This window comes from Harpia harpyja, chromosome 11 (assembly GCF_026419915.1).
Source record: "Harpia harpyja isolate bHarHar1 chromosome 11, bHarHar1 primary haplotype, whole genome shotgun sequence".
NCBI lineage: Eukaryota > Metazoa > Chordata > Aves > Accipitriformes > Accipitridae > Harpia > Harpia harpyja.
Window position 1 is genome coordinate 35,080,100 of NC_068950.1, and position 20,562 is coordinate 35,100,661.

Below are 20,562 nucleotides of genomic sequence, written 5' to 3' on the forward strand. Positions count from 1 at the left end.
CTGAGTAATCTGAAGACTTGGGGGTGAACGCTAAACCCTGCAGAGATTTCAGTCCTGTCCCAACATACAACCATACACAACAGAAGAACTAAGTAACAGAACAAACATGCTACAACTAAGCTAGTCTTCTCAGGTCTGAAGTCAGCATTATTCTGGTGGTTTATGTCGGAGTTTCCTCTGTTCTGCCTTTTTACTACCAACCCCACTCAGAGGTGATTCATTCTCTGCAGAACAAACTGCTGAGCTGCCTTGTTAGAGAGGTAGCACAGAGCAGATCTGCATGAGCTGGAGAGGCAGCAGCAGGACAGGCTTGTGCAGGCAGCCACCCTCGGGAGGCACAAAGCTAACTGCCTTTGCCCAGCCAAGTTCTGACCTCCCAGCCAGGTGATGCAATCTCTGAGGTGGCCAGGTCTGGGGATGGACCATGGGCCAGTAGCGTGGACTTCATCTTTCCCATGCAGCAAAGCAAACCGACAGAACCAGGAAACAACCGTTGCCAAATTCTGCATGTCCCCTTGAGCACAGCTCTCGCTTTTAATGAGGCTGTTTTAATGCCTCCTAGGCTAAGGCACAATTACATTATTAATTAGCAAGGGGCAAGAATCAATCAAATCACATTTAAATAGGAGGGAAAGAAACCCAGATAAAAGAAAAGCAGAGTTTGAGACCCACCTGCCTGCTCTGCCCTCCCCTCCTCCTCTCTCCAGACTCATGTTTTGAAGGGAAGGGGATTTGAGCAGCTGAAAACTGACAGTGCTAGAGCTGCTATGCCAAGGGCAGGGCTACCTGTACTACGTGCCAGTTCTCTGCCTGCTCAGTTGTCCTTCATGGCTCAGTGCCTCTAGTTTAGCTTTGGACACTGTGTATTTTCGCCATCATGTCACACTGCAAGTCTGTAAATAAGGCTGCAGACAGTGTTCAGAGACAGAGAAACTGCCATGAGGAGCACTGGAGTGGACAAGGCAGTGTGTGGATCTCCCATGAGGCTCTCCCATGGATAATAGTCGCCTGTGCTTGCTACCACTTAAAGCAGAATTAAAAAGGCATTGCACTGATCCAGGGAGCAGGAGTGCAGAAGCAAGCCAGGGACGCAGAGCAGTAAACTTTCAGTAATGAAGGATACGAAATGATACATAACCTGGGAAGCTTTTAGTAGCCAGTGTTCTTCTCATACCCAGGGGAGAACAGAAAATGCCTACTGTCATTTCCCAGACACCTAGGAAGAAAACGAGGCTGCATGCCTCCACATTATTTATACTCAATTTTCTATGACTACATTTAATTCAGTAGAAATGCGGATTTGTCATGGAGGAAGGGGAAGAGTTTTTCTAAGTGCACCTCCTGAGCCTCTGCCAGGGATGTTCCCATCTACTTGCTACCTCTGCTTCACTGCTAGCGGAAGTGAGAGAGGGATCTTCTCTCCAATCCTCCTTTCCACCCCCCCACCCCCCCCAGAAAAAAGAAATAATGCAATTCCTGTCCATAAAACAGCCATATCTATGTCCTACTGATACATAGGTAAGAGATAAGCAAAGCTGGAAGACCATGACTGCTAATATAAAAGTCTCCATCAGTATTAGGCCCCCAGAACTGTTTGCGATTTTTTTTTTTAATCCCCCAGTTTGTAAGAAAATGAAGGTCTTCAAACTTCCCCATCCAACCACATCTGAATGAAGACTCTTCCCCACTCTAATGCTACAGGGGACATGTTTCCTCACAGACCTGAGAAGAATCAGCCTTCACCCAAAGCACAACTTCAAAACAGTCTCAGAAGATAAAGCACTTAGACCTGCCCAGAAGAGGACCTTCTAATTGTGGCTGATGATACATAGCTTGCAAACTACATCCCCCACCATAGCTGATTCTGCAACGTTAGTAAGCTTTTATAAGAAATCATTAACTATTACATGAAGGAAGCACAGATAGGGTGCTAGACAGTGTCAAACGTGATAGATTTGTGCATTTTAAAGACAAAGGGATCAATGTATTCATCTGCTTGACAGCCTGCACAGCCTTCCTTGTGCTTCCTTGTGTCCCACTTCCTGTCTAATAAACATACTTGAAAGACATACTCAACACAGGTCTGCTTCACGTGCACCAGCAGTTTAACAATAGTTAGCCTCAGTTCCTCTGTAATATTTTTTCTTTTGAAAGACCCATCAGCCAAATAACCCCCTGAACCACAAAGCCGGCTTGATCTTGAAAAGATGGACAGTGGTCACAGCTGTGAGAAAATAAGTATGTGTTTGTTCCTACTGTTCAGCTCCCTCTCTGTTTACAGGTAGACCCAATACCCCACCCACAGTTCAAATAAAGAGCTAAGTTACCAGAAGTATCCTCCCAGTCATAAAACAGGTCTCCCTGTGATGAACTGCCCAGAATTAATATATCCCTGCAGCAGAAACCTTTTGCTAGCACTCTTTGAACTATAATGGAACATCTGTTGACAATCTCCTGCAGGGTTGCTTCTCCCCTCCCGTTTTTAATCCTCTCTCCTTCAGAAATACTTTTGCTCTGAAATTAGACACATCAGTTGCCATAGGATGACTCTCACAAGCATTAGAGTGTTTCTTTTCACGGTGGTCCTTCTTGGGAGCTGTAGGAAGAGGGGTGAGCAGTCAGTCCTGTTCGGTATTTTCTTAAAAATTTGCTGTTATGTCTGAATTCCAGAAGCTTTCAGTGCTAAATTACAGGCTCTGCTTGGAACAAGACAAGGCTCACAGGTTCTGGAACATGCCTTTCAGCCAGATTTAGGCACTCATTTGAGTCTGACTGAGAAGGGTTTTACCAGGGACATCTGCAAAATTAGCAAAGTTTTCCTTTGTGCTAATCCTGGCTATGCCTTCTGATCACACAGGCAGATCAAGCCACTAACATAATCATTCCTTCAATTTCCCTACTGATAAACTTGGGGGCAGGATGAGAATTTTCACCTACTTTTTTAAAAGGATGTCAATATTCGTAGGTGGAAGGCAATCGTGCACAATACTATTTGTGGCTGGCTAGCAGAAAGTGAACCCGTTTTCAAAAAGGGCTGAGAGAAGCACTGGGAAAACAGCTCCCTTTTTGTTTTACAGAGTCTAACCTGGTGGCCCACACTGAATAGCAAATGGGTCACTTGCATCCTGCTCAGTCTGTTTCTTGGATGCATCAAGTCACTTTCCAGCTCAGCTTCAGTCAAATCCAAGCCACTCAAGCAGGCTTTCATATCCTGACCATGATCTGCCAATGGCTGTTCACACATTCAGGTCCACTCTAAGAAGCAGAGTTGAACTCTAGGAAGCAGCTGTTCACTGGAGAGGAAAAACTAACTGATCTCAGCCTGATCTTCAAAGCAAAAGCCACAGTTCATGCAACTGAATGAGATGAAGGTCATAGGAGCAGCCTTTGCCACTGTGTCCTGTCTTGATCTGTGCTCAAGCCTCCACTTGATGACTCCTACTGCTACTCTCAGCACTGCCAGTCTCTGCCCGCTTTTCAAACCAGTCCTAGCCAAGCTCTGCTGGGTCCCCTTTACAGCATCCCTGACTCTGTGCCACATCCCAAGGTCCTTTGTATTGACTGAGAAGTAGGCAGCAAAAAGAATGCCACAGATCTATCTCCTGCACTATCCCATCTGCTAGACTACAAAGCCTTCACCATCAAACAGGCAGTTGTCCTCTTTCCCCATACTCTTAAGGCTTTCTGTCAGTGACCTCTGCCCTTCTCCTTCACCAGCTAGCAATTCTAAAATTAAGTTCTCTCAGAGGAAAATGGAATAAAAAAATTCAAACCACATTAGGAAATTTCACAAGGCCCTTTTTTGCCACTATGGCACTTAATTCTCATAAAACAAACCCAGCAACCTCCCCTTTATGGTGGTTGTGGAGGTTTCTGTTCAAAGAACAAGATTTCTTAGCCTGTTTTGAGCACAGAAGAGGAAGCAGTTTACCAACACTTGTCAAGTCAGCTGCTCCATATTGGGTCTTGTCAGACAGGGTAAATATATGGTCAGTCTATATCTGTTCTGTTCTTGCTATGTACAGTCTCCCCAAATAGCACAACCTAAGCCCAGCTATATACCCCAGAGCTTTAGCTAGCCAACAGTTTAAACAATATCCAACATAACCCAAAACTTGCAGTACATTTGGGGAAAAAAACATTTGAAGGCATTAATAGAGACAACACACAAAATTCTCTCAGTTTGTTCTGGTCCACCAAGTGAGAGCTCAGAAGACAGGATCATACATCCTATCCCACAGGGGAGGGCTGAAGCAAAGGGCTGCAGCTAGGAATTCTCTGACCTTGGAGGAGACCCTGCGCTGCAGACAAGCACCACAGCATCTCTCCCTCTGCAAGCTAGCTGGCAACTGCAAAAGCTGATCGATGCACCACAGATCAGCCCCTCCATCAGTGTCTGTCACCTGGGGTGAAAGAAGAGAATACACAATGCTGTGTTGTAAAAGTATAAGGTGTAGGTCTAAGCAACAGAGCATGAGATGACAGCCAACAGTTCAGGTCTCAGGTAGAGTGTGGGACTGGGCGGGTCTGTGAATGACTTATCAAAATGACTGTTTCCCTTTTTTGAGTTGCCTCCCTTGGGTCAGCCCCACACCTCATAGCTTCCAGTTCTGGTAAATCCAGGTAACAAACAAGTCAGGAAAAAGGGTTTGCCCACCTACAGAAGTCAATATCCTTTCCATCTTATACTTGTTTCCTACAGTAAAGAGTGCATCTTTTAGTTAACGTGAAAGGTCATGCAGCTTTAGCTCAGGCAGGCTGTCAGACAGGTCACTGCTGAGGTCATCCACTCCAGCTATTTCTAGCCCCTTCTCCAGCACTGCTTTCCTCCAGCTCAAAGCACTCCAGCATGGAGATAGCTTTACAATTCACACCAACAGAACAAGGAATTAGCCTTCCCCAGACTCCCTACCCCATACGCCAGTCCTAAGAACAAACAGCAGCCTACCTCCAGCCCCTCCAGCACTGCTGGTTCAGTGTGGACTGCAATCTGTGTCAAACTCTACTAAAAAACATCCTCGTTCATCTTCTTTTGAAACAGAGAAATGCCAACAAGCATCCTCACAAGCTACCTAAACTCAAAGAAAAATAGGTGCCCATGTAAGTTAATCATAGTTCCAAGTGTCCTAGCAGGCTGCCAACACAGCTACTGGGAGCCCCTGTGGTACTATTGGACAGGGTTTCTGATGCTACTATGATATAAATATCTACTGCTAATACTAAGCAACAGGTAACTAGCTTCTTATTAAATGTGGGGTACTGCTTGAGCATTTGATCAGTAAAGCTCTATACAGGAGTCCCTACCTGGCATGTGTCTCAGAATAAATGTTAAAGAGAAAAACTTAACCCTTTCATGGGACATGGAGACTCCTTAGGCATTGTCCTAATAGCAACCTGACATGTTACGACTGCATCTACAAAGCAGTTAATTGTAGCAAGTTTGCTAGTAAAGTCTGAATCAGCAGGATTAGTAAATTGGAAAAACAGAACACAGGGCAGTTTAATATGCCTTACAGCCTCCATTCACAAGAGTCTTAAGCATCTTACTAAAGTAGGGCATGATTTTTTTTCTTTTAAAGGAACATTAGCCCTTTGTTCTTGTTCCTGATTTCCTTTAATGCTAAGTGTTAATGCAAACACAAGGGGGTTTTATATCCTAAAAGCAAGGCATAAATCCAAAAGGATAAAGAGGCTGAGAGACAAACCTTCTTGAAGTGAGCAATTTTCACCTTCCTAATCTTACTGGCTGTGTGTCAGCACCAAAACAAAAACGGAGCCACATTAAAAAGTGGTATCTTGGCACTGTCAGAGGAAGTGATAAGTATCATAATTGGCCCTCACATGCAGCTTTACATTACCCTGACACTAGATGGGGAGGGAAGATGAAAGAACAGACAGGCACACACATGTTACCTCTGTCCTGGCATAGCAATAGTGCTCTCAGAGCAAAGTTTTAACTGTGGCCCAGGTGCTAGGCCACTACTCCAAATTGTACTGCCTTCCTGCCTTTAGGTGCCTAATACTCAGTCCTACCAGTAAAATCGGGCACAGCAAATCTCTAGTCAAATTATCAGTATGACCTCTGGAATGCCCTGAACAGTAGACATAAATAGGTTCTGCAGACCTCTGTCATGTGCATTACTGTGGAAAATCCCACTAGGTTCTTCAGATCCTGAGGGTGCAGGAACCAGCCACAATTACCTTAAGGCACCTTGATCTCTGCAGCACTGGAAAGCTCATCAGAGCTGAAGTCTGAGATGAAAACCTCACCCAAAGATGGAGAAAACCATTCTGCCTCTCTCAGCAAGTTCTTGCTTCTCTCTAGAAGAAATGAAGGAAGCAGCAGATTAGGTCAAAAGTTCAAGGATGAACTTGCTGAGCCTAAGCCTCCACTGTCTACCTTTTGTGACACCTCTTATCACGTGCAGAAACTGCTGCTATTCTGATTTAATAGCATTTTACTTATTCTTGCATGGGTACAAGCAGTGGCACAAGGCAGCAGAAAACAGGTTCCATGATATACAAACCTAGGCAGGAAAACACATTGGCAAAAATGTTCAGGCACTGGATTTCATCTGTCTTTGACACCAATGGCTCCAAGCAACTCCAAATCATGCAGGTTTAAACCACAAAGAATTGGCCAGCTCATTTCTGCTCAAAGCCACAGTCACAATGTCAAACCCTTCCAGTACAGGGCCCAGTTTGTGTTGGAAAGGGACAACAGGACACCTGACCTGACCATGAGATCTCTAAACCAAAGGGAGGTTGGAATACCATGTCCCCGGAGTGTTAGTAACATTGGAGTAAGTGGGGAATAGTTCCTATGATCTCTGTCTTTCCCTGCAGGCTCAGTGGATGGCACCTCCTTCAAGAACAGACGTTTCACTTCATCTTTCAGGTCAGAGACTGTAGATCTGATTGAAGCAAAAGGATAACACTGACAGTCCCTTATGCTTAGGAATGCCTACTGGAACAATTATTGGGGGTGGGGATGGGGTGAGAATCACTTTGATGGGGTTTCTGACAAAGTCACGCCTCGCAGCAGCAGAAAGCAGTTCTGCTGAGCAATTCAATTGTGTTTTCAGCAGATGAACGGTCTGGCAGCAGAACCTCTGTCTCCCCACCTAGCCCTGTTCACATTGTTATCTCAGTTGTGCCAGCACAATTTTTTCCTGCAGCAGCACTGTGAAGCACACCACTTTAGGGGAAAAAAAACAAAACAAAACAATGACGCACTTGTTAGAACCAGCTCGGCTCCCTGATCGGATTTACAGCACGCCAACAATTGCAGTGGCAGAAACTCAGGAGGCAATGTGCTATGAGGCCAGTGCAGGAAAAAGCAGAGAGGTGGGCACATTTTAAGCTGATGTTAACAGCACAGACACATCTCATGAAATCACAGCTTGACAATAGGTGGGAGAGTGACATAATAAGGGAAGGCCTTAGGCTTTTATAGAAAGAAATAGGGAATCGATATTTAATTACAAGAGAACTGCAATGAAGTTCCATTATTGAAAACATCTCACCAAGTTGATACAATATCCTTTATCAAAGAAAACCTAATAATAGAGCTACATTGACCTCCACACTCAGTGTCCACCAATACTTCTCCACTAATAAAGATAGACATTAATATGCTTATGGTCAAGAGGGAGAAAGATCAGGAAAACAGACAAGGAATTAAGACATCCTTTAACTCCATTTCAGTTACCAAATTGCCATGAGTCTTCAAACAATTTGTGTGACTATCTGTCTCGGGTTCCTACCTAATGCAGAGCAATAGTTCTTTAACAGGGTCAGAAAAAGGTTTCAAGAGCTGTGGATGGAAAGCAGAAGGGAAGTCCCTTATACTATAAGCAGTACAACATTGTGTCTTGGTGATACTTATTTACTGTTCTGGAGAACGCAGAGAACGGAAGATCCTTTCTGTATGAATACTTTATGATGACACCAAATCACGCTGTAGCCCATGTGACATCAGCATTAGCCTGAGGGAGATGAATGGGAGTGTTGTGTTTTTCCTAATAATAAAAAACAAACAAACAAAGAAACAAAACCATACCTGGGACACAGACACCTCACAGAGACGTCACTGCCTTCCCCCAGAGAAGTGATGCATATTCTCTGGATGCTGTTTTACCATAGCACAAAGCTGTATGGGGAAGCTAACACTGGGAACAGTGACATGAATCCTCAGCTAAACCTGCAACAGTTAGGACATTTGGCAGCTGTCTGAGGGCAGCTAGGGTTGGACAGAGGATACAATTAAACAGAGCCAGAAAGATCTAAGCATCCTCAACAAGGAAGCTCCAATGTAATTAATTTCTCTCCAGGGAGCAGGTCAGAGCCCTCGGGCAGGGGTGCGGGGAGAGCAAGGGCCAAACTAGCAGAGGTTAGAGGCACAAGCAAAGCTAGTTCCCACCAGCTGAGCATGGTGAGAAAGGAAAGTGAGGGAGGATAGGGAAACTGGGAAAGAATTAGAGCTTAGGCAGTTCAAATGAGCACCTCTTCTTGGAGGCACCAAGTATTATTTCCAGTCATTTCAGCAAAAAGCAAGTAAGGTACTATCGAGCTAGCAACAAGGAGAGCATGTGGAGTCCACCACTGCCCTGACAGAAGGCTTGGGTAGGAGACAGCAACACTCGTGATTAAACAAGGCAGATGAGAAGGCTCAGGGAGGCCGTGAGCTAACTCAGACCCTGCCAGCTCAGCTCCAAGGACAGCTGGGAAGAAAACAGCAGGTACCCATTCTCAACGCCCACACGGAATAAGCTGAAGATGCTAACCCTCAGGATACAAACATCTCAGTAATAGAGGCTGCCATTTCACCCCCTTCATTAGCTGTCTCAGAAGGACTGAACGCCTTGCCTGCACATAGCCAGAGGTCCTCTCCAGGAGAGGGCAGACACTTAAGCCATACGTACTTCAAGCTTTACCAGTTCAGGATTTAAACAGAAGAGCTCACCTCACAAAGCTGACAAATCTACTACCTTCAGCATCAGTAAAGCCAGTACCATGCTAGCCATGGAAATGAACTGTGCTCCGCAAGACAAATACTCTATCCAGGGAGGTACAAAGGACAGCTGGCAAACAAGAACGGCAAGATGAGGGATCAGTCCCCAGCATCTCTGAGCTTGCCAGTCCAGCCCCCGTGAAAGCAAGCTGCAACAGTAAGAGCTGTCCTGCGGAGCTCTGAACAGCCACCAGCCAACAGCACCCTCCTGTGACACGCTCCTGCAGCTCCCAGGCAGTTACTCCCCTTGAACCCCAAGAGCTGCACTTGTCCCTGCAGCAGCTCTTATGTAGCATACACAGACCCGGGCACCCCCCAAACTCCCTGAAGGTGTATCCTCATGTGGCCAAGCTTCTGTTAGGTGCTCCCCACTTCCATCCTGAGTTTGTCTAAACGGTAAGATCGTGCTTTGTGGCTGCTCAGCAGATCTAGCACCTGAGAAAGAGGGGACAATCACTTCCAAGCATTTCCCAGAGGCAGCCTCTGATCCACCGCAACAGCATTAAACCCTGCAGAAAAATCATGTCCAGATGAGGCCAGAACAACTGAGAAGAAGTAAAGAGCTGGACATACAACATGCCATCATTGGTGAACACTTCATGTTTCCAGCACCAAAAGTAACACTCGGTTTCTTTATATGCTTCTGAGTTCAGATCACGATGGCACCCTACCTGGCATCATCTGTAACCTCTTCTTCATGCTAGCCCTCCTCAGCAGGAATTAAAGTTTTGGTACAGGTAGAACAGCAGTGTTTTGCCCACAGCGATCACCTTACTCTACAGAGAAGTTGAAAGCATGCTTCCACCTCGCCTTAGGAAGCAGATTACAAGCCCTGGCTGTGCAAGTATCCTCCTGCATCAGGAGGTTTCCAGAAGAATGGTAACATGCTGCTTGGTGCAAAAGATATAGGCCAGTTTTTAGCCTTACTCTCATTTCAACCCTTACCCCCCAGCTCGGTCCATTCCCTATTCTTCTCTCATCAAGTCTTTTCTGAATCTCCCTTTTGCAAAGGTCATCTACTTCTGCAACAACTAAAAAAATGATCAATTTCATTCTGGCTGCAGTAGGACCTGTTACATCAGAATACATACAAACACTATCTTTTCCCCCACTTATACATATTTTGAAGATACCTTTCTAACTGCCCTCCATCATTCCACACTGGAACAGGAAGGCTTCTTCTTGCTGTTTCAGCAAGCCTGTGAGGCAGGAAAGGTGACTGCAGAGCACCTTGCACACTGGCTGTCTCGATCGAAGCCTTCTAGTGGTACTACAATATTTAATAAAAATAATTCCTCTGTTCCAGGCAGCAACAGTATTTTTCAGTCTGGCTGAAACCCAGAGTTTATTCACAGTAAACTCTTCGTACATCAGTTTCAACACTCAGTTCTCCTCCACAGATCCCAGTAGCAAAGACTGATCATTCCAACAGTAGGTCTGCCACAGGCCATCAAATCATCCAGTGCCAGATTTTGGATGGAAGAGGTGTGACTATAAAGCAGCCCACCTTGCAGTGTCAACATCGAGTTCTCTTAATTTAACCAGTTGCAGGCATTTCGTTCAATAGTTTTTCCTCTTGTTGACCTGTGCAGTAAAGCAACTTGACCTCGCACAGACCAAGAAAAAGGCCATGGCTAAACTATGTTCTGCACCTGATTTTCCATCCCTCTATTGCCAAGCAAAACCTTACAGAACTATATCCACCCACATCTCTCCCAAGGCAAAGGGTGGGTTCAGAGGCTGCAGGCAAGCCCCATGCATGTTCTCCTCCCACAGCTCTCCCAGAGCACAGCACGGAGTCACAGCTTGCCAGCACTGTGTATTCTTTACTTCTCCTCCAGCGGTGCCTGTTCAGCAGTGTTCCCTGGTTTCATTTTCCTGAACAGAGACCCTCAACTATAACGAACATCACAGCGCTTCCCACCGGGGGCTGTTTCTGCTAGACCACTTGGGCAGCAACAGGTTGTCCTGTGCAGAATCAGAGTTCAGACCACATGAGGAGCAGAACACAACACCACTCACTGACTTTATGCTGCAGTTGCTCCAACTCTTTCCTCACACATTCATCATTTTGTCACAGTAGTTTTTCACTGCTTAAAGAAAGTGGGGAAAGTTACATTTTCCTCCAGTACCTCCCCTGCACCAATCCTGAATCTACAAAGGTCTTAGCACTGAGATCTCATTTATTTCTTGTGGACTTTGGCACTGGCATAGAAAAAAGATGTACAATCTCCATACTGCTCGTGAAGCACTTGCTGTTGCTAGTTATGGCATTCACCTCTCAAATCCTCTGTCCTCCTTGGCAAGGCCTCCAAGCTGCTCTAAGTGCTGTTCTGCAATCACTGAGCATCCTCTGTAACAGCAAACAGGAAAGGCAGGAGGTGTTAAGGTCCCAGCCTAGGTCTTCAGTTGCTGGGACAGAATTGATAAGAATAGGATCAAGGAACACCCAGTAAGATGGTTTCAAGGTTCAGTCCCATACCAATCTTTGACACGGGCAGAGTACAGCAGTAGCCCAAGAATTCCCCTCTGCCACTATGCTGTATGCTCAGCAGACCACAGAAACCCTGTCTTCCTGGACCACTATATTCAGACAGAAAAACAGGCAAGAGGCACTTTAAGAATTCAAATATTTGAACTAACCACCCTCAAAGGCAACTTGGCCAGCTGACTAAATATTGTGCATCACAAGGGTTTCAGCAAAAGACTCCATGTGAGGATACCTGACTCTAGACCAAGCTTGGTCCAGGAAATCACTTCACCTTTGTTTTCCACTGTCCATTTTCTCTCCTGGGAAGCAAAGGTGCTTCTCAGGTTTTTAGATCACTAAAGAAAAGGCAAAGGAAGAAATGAAAGATTCAAAAAGCCCTTTCTGCCTTGTATCCAACACTTTGTCTGTGCTCACTTGTTTAGCACAGAGATGGAGCTACATTGTGCTAGGCTACACTCACAGCCTGTTGTTTCTTCAACAGGACTTCAGCAACCTAGACAAGAAGTGATCTGTGTAAGAGGCTCCTGTAACCATCAGTGCTTCAGTTCCAGTGCCTTTACCTTCACTACCTTCTAGCTTATTGATCTGCTCCTGCTGGAGCTCTTTCCCCTGCTTTAGTCAATTCACAAACTGAACGAGCGATTCAATGATCTGAGCGGATGGGCAAAACCAGATTTTGTATGAGAATAACTCAGTCCAGGAAAGAACATAGTTAGTAGGCTGGTTTGACTTCAGAAGCTAGAAATGCAGGGAGACCTGGAGAGAACAAACCTTAATTCTAAACAAGACCGATGGGACCCTTCCGCTCTCCTCCTACAGAGGGCATGGCTACAGTAAGAAACAACTCTTAGGGTTCTAGAAGATATACGGGAACTCCACAAAACGGGAACTCCACAAAGAAAGAATTTTGCGTATCTGAAGTAGTTGTCCCCAGAACTTGCAGATCTGATGTCCTGACACTTCGTAAAACTCAGGACTAATGGCTGGAGAATGTTGCACAAGAACTATAAAAATTATGTTAAGCTGCTATGAAGATTAGGGTAAGGAGATCCAAATCTGAGGCTTGGTCTCCAATGTGGCAAATGTGTTGGTAGGGAATAGGGAAGCTGCAAAGAACACATACTTTCAGATGGGGAATGATAAAGGATTATCAGCACAGAGGCCTTGTGAACTATTTTAGTGAGCAACGTCCACCCACACAGGAAGGTGGGGCTTTTGGTGTGTGATGAAAGAAAAATATGCGCAATACAGAGTGGTATAGCACAGACGGGCAGACCGTGCAACTATGCCAGGAAAACCTGCTCGTAACAGAGAGGTGATCTCACCAGAGCCCTCAAATCCCCTCCGTTTGGGATGGCCACTATCTCCGCTGTTGCCTCGCCGCAGCGTGGGAGACACACGCAGGTACGGCACGGCTGCTGGGTGCCAGGCGGGCACTCCGCCGTCGCAGCGTTCTCAGGGCCTAGTCTGCCAAGCTGCAAACCCACTGCAGATCAAGAGCAAGAGACATTAGCCGGGACTGTGAAGGAAGGAGCCCACCCGGGCCTGCCGCACCGTTAAACTTGCCTCGGCCGGCAGCTTGGGAACCGGCCGGGGCGCACGTCGAGGTACCGAAATTCTTCCCTTTCCCACTCCAACTACACAACCACACGCAGGCGTTAGAAGCAGCAGGCCTCTGCCGAGATTATCAGCCCAAGCACCGATCCGCCACGGGAGCAGTGCGCTACACGGGGACAGCAGGAGTTCAGCGGCAGCTACCGGGCGACAACCGGCGGAGCAACCACCGCTCCGCAACACCCTGCCGGCAGGACCGCCGCCGCTCCGCCGCCTTGCTCTTGCAGCCCGCTCCCCGGAGCCTCCCCCGCCACCCCGGGACGGGGAAAAGTAACACGGACTCCCTCGGGGCGACCGCCCAGCCGACCCCGCCGCCGGACGGGAGCCGGGGGCCGCCCCTCACGCCGCACAGGCCCCGGGCGGCACCGCCCCCTGCCCTGCGCGCAGAGCCCGCTGGGACACGGAGTCCCCGCCGGGCGGGCTGGCGCGGAGCCGAGGGAGGCGCGCACTACAAATCCCAGGGTGCCTTGCGCGGCGGGCCGTCTCCTCGGAGACGCGGCGCTGTGGTTGGGGGGGTGGGTGTCCAGCCGTGCCTCCTCCCATGGCGCCCCGCGGGCTGTCAAGACTACCCTTCCCGTGGTGCCCCGCGCGGCGGGCGGCATGGAGGGGCGCGTGGCGGAGCGGCTCCGCGGCGCCCTGGGCCCCTTGGGCTTCGAGGTGCACGCCTTCAAGGTACTGACGTCACGCGGGGCGCGCCGTGACGTCTCCCGCGGTGACGTCAGGCGGAGTGACGTCACTGTTCCCGAGGTGGGAGGGAACGCGGGACGGTGGCGGTGCCCGGAACCGGCGGTGACCCCTGCGGCGGCGGAGGGGAGCGGTGCCGGGCCGAGTGCTCCCGGGGAGGGCCGGCCCTTTGCTTCCCCCGGCGGCCCCGGCTGGGTCGGGTTGGGGGAGGCGGGGAGGCGGTGCCGCCGCCCGGTTCCCGCCTCCCGCCTCCCGCCCCGCCCGGGCCGCCTGCGCAGGCAGGCCGAGCCCCCGTGCTCCGCTCGCGGCCGACGGCAGGCGGCACTGCCTCCCCGAGCGGCGGCGGCCGCCCCGCCCCGCAGGCCCACTCAGGGATGAAGCCACCCGTCTGCGAGCGGCTGCGGGCTGGAGACGGCCCCCCCGCGGGGCGGCAGGCACCCCTGCGGCGGGGGCGGCGAGCGGGGCGGCCGTTGCCTCGGGGAATGGGGAGCTCCCCTCTGCTCACCGGGGCCCGGGCGCGGCAGTTCGCGGGCTGGGGGGCTGGCAGCGCTCCTGAGGAGCCGTGTTGCGCGGCTGCTAGCGCGGGTGGGTGAGCAAGCGTGAGAGGTCTGGTCAGCCCGCCCGGTAGAGCAGGTGAAGGTTATCGCCGTGCCTTGGCACCGGCGGAGCACCAGCCCGGCTAGAGGTTTGCTCGGGTCCTTTATGTTGGTCCTAGTCCGGCAAGGTCAGGAGGGTTACATAAAGGCACCTCTGGACGCGCAGGGAGCAAAGTCCTCTAAGCAAGCTTACGTTTTAATCTAAATGTAGAGATGCCTGTATATTAAAGTGCAGACTACCTCCTCCGTTTGTAAATGGCCTGCTGGCACCCAGCTCGTTCCGCCCACTGAAGGGGGTCTCTCCCTTGCAGGTGAGGCAGCCTCTTCCACTGTCCCGTCTTGAACTGTATGCACTCGGTTTCCACCAAAACTTGGAGGTTCCTTCTTTGCCCACCCCAGGGACAATCTGCAGTAAATCCATTTGCAACATCAAATACAAATCTACAAGCAAATACAAATCAATCTCAAATAAGTATGACCTTCCCTTCCTTGGGGAATGTTGTATTTGTCACCTGAAATACGTATATTTCCTGCTATGTTCTTGATCCGACAGAAAGTAAAAGGGAACGAGGTGCTGAGAGAAGTGAAACCTCCAGAATTTGGAGAAGAATTTAACACTGTTTTCCCAAAACACAGCAGCAGAATTAGGGGCAGGACCCAGATCAAAAATACTATAGCTACCAGAGGGAAACCTTATAGCGCTGTATCTCTTTCTAGATTTAATTCTTGTACAGCTAGCCCTGGTGCACTGACTGATGAATACTGGGAAACTGGCAAACCTTAGATTCACACCTCTGTAATTTCCTGTAACATCTTGATTCAGCATCTTAAACAAGAGCCACAAAACTGACTAAACTTTGGGGTTGATAAAAGAATGTATCTTTATAGTAAACTTAGTTTTCATTCTGTGTTTCCATATGGGCAGGTCTGGCTGCAGTCACTTTCAGATTCATTTCACTGGTATTTAGAAGTGACCAGTATTTTGCATTTTCAGACTAAATATTAGAGTTACATTACTTGACATCTCTCTGAATGTTAGACCTGGTCTTTGTAGCATCCCGGGAGAGTGGGAGTTGTCATAACCTATAAAAAGACTGTTGTTACTGTGCAATACATTAGTAGTGGAGTGCAGGGGTTTTCGGCCATTACCTCCTCCTGCTTGGCAGTTGCTGGTCTGAGCCCTGTCCCCCTGGTCACGTCTTCCTGCTGTCCTGGCTTGATCCCTCATTTCTGGACTGTGTTTTAGCATATCCAGCCCTGGAAACAAATGTCAAAATGTGGCTGTGTCACAATCCACACGCTACAGCTGACAGTTCTGGGGGATTTTAGCACTGCTAGGAGCTTCACGTCCTTCGTTTCCACACATAAATTTCCTGCTGAAGAAATAAACAATGCAACTTGTCACATGAGCAACACAGAAGTACCAGTTTCTTTCTGGATAAAGATGAGGAAAAAAAAAATGTAAAAGCTTTATCTAAATGTAAACATCTGATTTGCATTGGCGAGACTGGTTGCTCTTACTTCCCTCTACAGTTTCTGAGCAGAGCTGGATAAAGGGCAGTCTGGAGCTGAATGCAGTGGATGATTCTTATCTCTCACATACAGCTCACAGTACAGCTCCCAGAAACTGTAAATCACAGTATGCAAAACAACTCAGTGTGAACAGAAGGCACTAGGCAGGCTGCCTGAGTTGCAAATGAAGGTGGCTACGCTTCTTCCCACTTTTTTAAATTCCTGCATGCCCACTAGCAAAAGAGTGGTGTCCCTGTTCTAATGGAGATTTGTTTTTCTTTGCCAAAGGTTGGATGGTACAATGCTATTCTCCAGCCAGGCTTTCATCTCCCCTACCCAGATGACACACTGGCCTTCGTGGTCCTCAGCACGCCTTCAATGTTTGACAAAGCCCTTAAACCTTTTGTGAACAAAGAACGGTTAAAAATAATCAGGGATCCTGTGGATCAGTGTGTTTCTCATCATTTATCACATGTGAAGGAGGTAAGAACCTGAAATACCAATTCCTTTTACTACTGTGGCATATAACCAGGTGGGTTGAGCAGTAGACAAAGCCTTCCAGGTTCCTGCCTTTGCTCTTTAGAAGGGTAAAGCATTATTCATGATGGCAAGAACATCAACAGGCTGTTGACCTGCTTTACTTGCATATTCTATCTCTTTGCCATTACAACCTGCAGCTGTGTAGAGTGCTTTACAGTCATAGTTTGAAAACCCAAGGCCACAAGCATGCTGATGGATTTCAGTAGCAGGATGTGGAAATCTGCAGGCTTCACATTTGCCTGATTTGCTAGCATCCAGCACTTCTGTAGCAGCAAATCTTTTTCCATGAACCTGGGCTGATGTTTTTTAATTTTCCCAGAAATTCCCTGACCAAAAGGTGGATGTCATCTTTGATTACGAGATTCTGCCAAGCCGAAAGCCCAAGTTCTTGGCACAGACAGCTGCCCATGTTGCTGGAGCTGCCTATTACTACCAAAGGAAGGATGTGAAACTTGATCCTTGGGAGAAAAAGGTGAGGCAAAAACACAGTCTGGGAAGAACCACTAAACTGCAATCAGTGAATCCTACAACTATTGTTTACTCACTAGTTCTTCCTGTAGGAGAATACAAAGTCCACATCACATATAGATGCATAAAGTGTTTCGGCCAGGAATCGGAAGCTTCCAAGATTCTTTGGGGTAGTAGAGAGATGCATACATGGAGAAGAATATTTTGACCTATTAAACCTACTTAGACAGGAGAATAAATTTCAGTGTAAAAGAAGACCTGTTGCTTGGAGCATTATAAATAAAAAAAAAAATTGCACTGTGGTTAATTTCTGTGTTAGATTTTCAAAAATGGACCTCTCCTCACAATACAGGGTGGTGTGTGTGGGCACAGGAAAATGGGAATGAAATGCAATGCTTCGAGCTTTCCTTTGTTCTCTGTTTAGCACTCCAACAGAGGGCTAGGAGTATGAGAAGTTGCATCGAAGCTTGATGCGTTGAACTCTAACCGTTACTAGAGACAAAGTGAGACATCCTAGATCCTTCTTCTTTTTCTTCCAGAAGATCTATGGCGTATGTATCCATCCCAAGTATGGTGGCTGGTTTGCTATCCGGGGTCTCCTCCTGTTCCCAGATATTCAGGTACCGTTCCTGGAACAGTCTGCCCCTGTTGACTGTGTGAGCACAGAGGAGAAAAGAATTGAGTTGCTGGAGCTATTCAATTTCCACTGGCAGGATGGCCGCTACAGGGACATAATTGAAGTGAAGGAAAGGTATTCCGAGGAACAAAAAGCCTACTTTGCCACTCCTCCAGCGGAGAGATTCCGACTGTTAGGGCTGACAGAAGAAGCCCAGAGAGGCACATTTCACTGAGTAATGTCGCTCCATGAAGGGGCAGAGGGCAAGCAAAAGCAAAGTGTAACTCATCAGGACCTTCTTTTCCACGGTGCTGAGGAGGACAGCGTGCTGATACAGACATGGCAAATCCAACCAGTGTGTGCAGCATCTCAATCCAAACATCAGCTTCTCAGAGTAAGAGGGAGCACTGCATCATAGCACTCGTGGTCTGGAGGAAGGTGGGAGCAGTCTGTTCTGTGCTGTTGCTGATTTGGTGTGTCTTTTGGGGAGTCTGGTAAGATGCTGATTAGCCTTTGGTTGGGAAAAGTTCAAGCACCCTGGCCACTGGAAAACCTGTGCTGCTCCCTAGAGAAGTTGGTTTTGTTCTGAAGAGTTTTCTTTCCAAATGTTTTGGTTTTATTCTATGTAAGAGTAAAAAAGTCACTTTTCAGTCATTGTACTCTGAAATTTTTTTTTTTTTTGTCTGAACTCAGGGCAGATACTTTTTTACATGTATCCAGCAATTTATTACCCTCTGTCATAACTCTTCCTAGGGATTAAGTGTTCAGTCTTTTTTAGTCTTGACTTCCTCAGAAAGAAGGTTTGCCCTGTATTCCTTCACCTGTAGTGAAGCTGGCTTAATTTAATTAAGAAATCTTTTAATGTCTCCTTTCCTTAACATCCAAAAGAAAATTCTCCAGAGATTGTTTCACTGAGTAGTGTGGTCCTGTACATGGAGCAGGAGTGAGGAAAACGGAGCCAACAGCAGCCACTTCCTTCAGGGTAGTTACAAAAGGGAAAGGGACAGTACAAAGGTCACAGCTCGAGTCTGCTGTTTCCCCTTCACCCAGGGTCAGCCTCTCAGCACAAGGTGATGTCTTTACGTCAATTTTAAGCATTTATTCATTGTATAGAGCAGCCAACTAAAATCTTTGAAAAGATACTGAATGATGTCTATGTGAGTGGAGTTTTTACTCATGTTAAGATAACTGACTGAAAAAGACAGTTCTTATGACCTTTTCCTAAGGTAGATGAGGTTTGCATTTAAAGTATTTTTCAGTGCCGTGCCAGCACACACCACACACACCACAGTTTTACTACCGTAGTTTCCTGTTGTACTTTCTATATGGGGGAGATCGTAAACCTGCATGCATATAAAAACCATTGCATGAAGCATTGTTGCACGGACAGGCAAACCAGCAGAGAAAAAAGAAGAGAGAAAATATTCATGACGTTCATGTTACTTATATTGCTCGATAAAACATCTTCAGACAGAAACATAACATTTTGTTTAAGATGACTTTGCCCCATTAGATTTGTTCAGAGGTTACAATGGCACTGGGAATCAGGAATTAATTTATTTTCAAGCACTTTGAGGCTCAGGCCTCATTAAAATAATATAATAAATTAAAATAATATTTTGTGAGAGTTTTGTTACTTGACTGCAGTGCAATGCTGGAAATCGCTAAGCACATTTTGCCCTTCCATAATATCAACATGATGATGCAAAAATACTTACTTTGCAGAACTGAGCCCTTTTTATTTTATGTTGTGATTCTTCATACCTTTTGGAGACTCAAAACACTAAGGTTGCCCTCACACTAAGTCACTGCTTGATAGTTTTTCATAGTCTATATACTAATTAAGCATAATCAAAATTCAGCGTAACAAGTTTGTTTTCCTGTAAATGGAGTAGCAAGCATGTGATCGCTGGGTTTGTTCAGTGTATTTGCTGTTACAAAAAAGTCTTTGTTGCTTTCCATGCTTTGTTCACCACATCTGACTAAGGCAGACACCTGACTTACTGTGTGATAGTGGTATTGTAATTTTTAATTTAAGCAAAATAATGAAATCTGTTTAAATTCTGTTCTTTTGTTATAGAATTACTTCTGGTTGAAATGTTGGTTGACCTTCCAGAACTTTCCAGCTGAACTGTAATTTAACACAGACTTGAGTTAATGGTTCATATTAGTAGTATATACAAAATACTGATTCTCTTAGAAGGATAAATACAGAAGGAATCAGGTTTATCTTTTTATATTACTATTTAAAGTCAAATATTTTGCTATTTGGGGTGTGGTTTCTTACAAATATTTAATATTTTGTCTTAGTTAATTTATTAAATAGATTACCCTAGCCATTTCATTTCAATTTTTGTAATTTATTTCTCTTCACATGGTATTTTGGTTAATAAAATATACAAAGTTGTAAGTAACCCTCAGTACTGAGTGTTTTGATTTAAACAATGCAATGATTAACCTGTGGAGAGCTAAAGATGTTAAAGTGAGAATCGATCACTGTGTTTTTAACATACTAAAAATAGTGAGCTACCTAAGACACACAAAATCCAGTATCTGAAAACAAAAGAAAAAGTTCGTTATTTAGTAGAAGTTAGTAAACTATTATGGCAGGCTCATCTGGGATATTGAAAAAAACAACCATACAGCACATTATGAATAAGTCTAAAATGTTTCTCTTTCCCAGGTCATTTCAGCAAGATCATTTAACAGCAAGCACATCACTTTCATTTTTTTCCCTCTGTTCTTGCAGTAACAGAAGTTCAAGGTGCCAGTGATACATAACTGGTAATTGAGGGATTTTCCCTCAGTAACTTAAAAGTAATACCTGCAAGTACTGGAATTCTTTTTTGTTAAAACATATTAGTGAATACTGAGTCACAGTAAGGGCAAATCTGTGTTGTTTGTGCTTCTGGCAGTACAGTTATGTCAGGCAAAACAGAGTACAAATATTTAATAACATATTCATTCCTACTACAGTAATTTTGGAGTGAATTGGATTGGTTCTTAGTGGCTTTCTCTTAGCCAGGTC

The 20,562-nt window shown here is 46.2% G+C and overlaps 1 protein-coding gene and 1 long non-coding RNA gene across 2 annotated transcripts; one reads left to right on the forward strand and one right to left on the reverse strand.

Moving 5' to 3' along the window:
• Nucleotides 1–13,674: 13,674 nt before the first annotated feature.
• On the forward strand, nt 13,675–20,034 carry MMACHC (metabolism of cobalamin associated C). The gene is made up of 4 exons (XM_052800846.1): nt 13,675–13,790; nt 16,199–16,393; nt 16,770–16,922; nt 17,458–20,034. The coding sequence occupies exons 1-4, from the start codon at nt 13,719–13,721 to the stop codon at nt 17,767–17,769; spliced, it is 732 nt and encodes a 243-aa protein (XP_052656806.1). The 5' UTR covers nt 13,675–13,718; the 3' UTR covers nt 17,770–20,034.
• On the reverse strand, nt 14,579–15,951 carry LOC128147794 (uncharacterized). Its single transcript, XR_008237109.1, has 2 exons — nt 15,548–15,951; nt 14,579–14,804 (listed from the first exon to the last, which is right to left on the reverse strand). It is a non-coding gene; the product is annotated as an uncharacterized LOC128147794 (long non-coding RNA).
• Nucleotides 20,035–20,562: the final 528 nt, after the last annotated feature.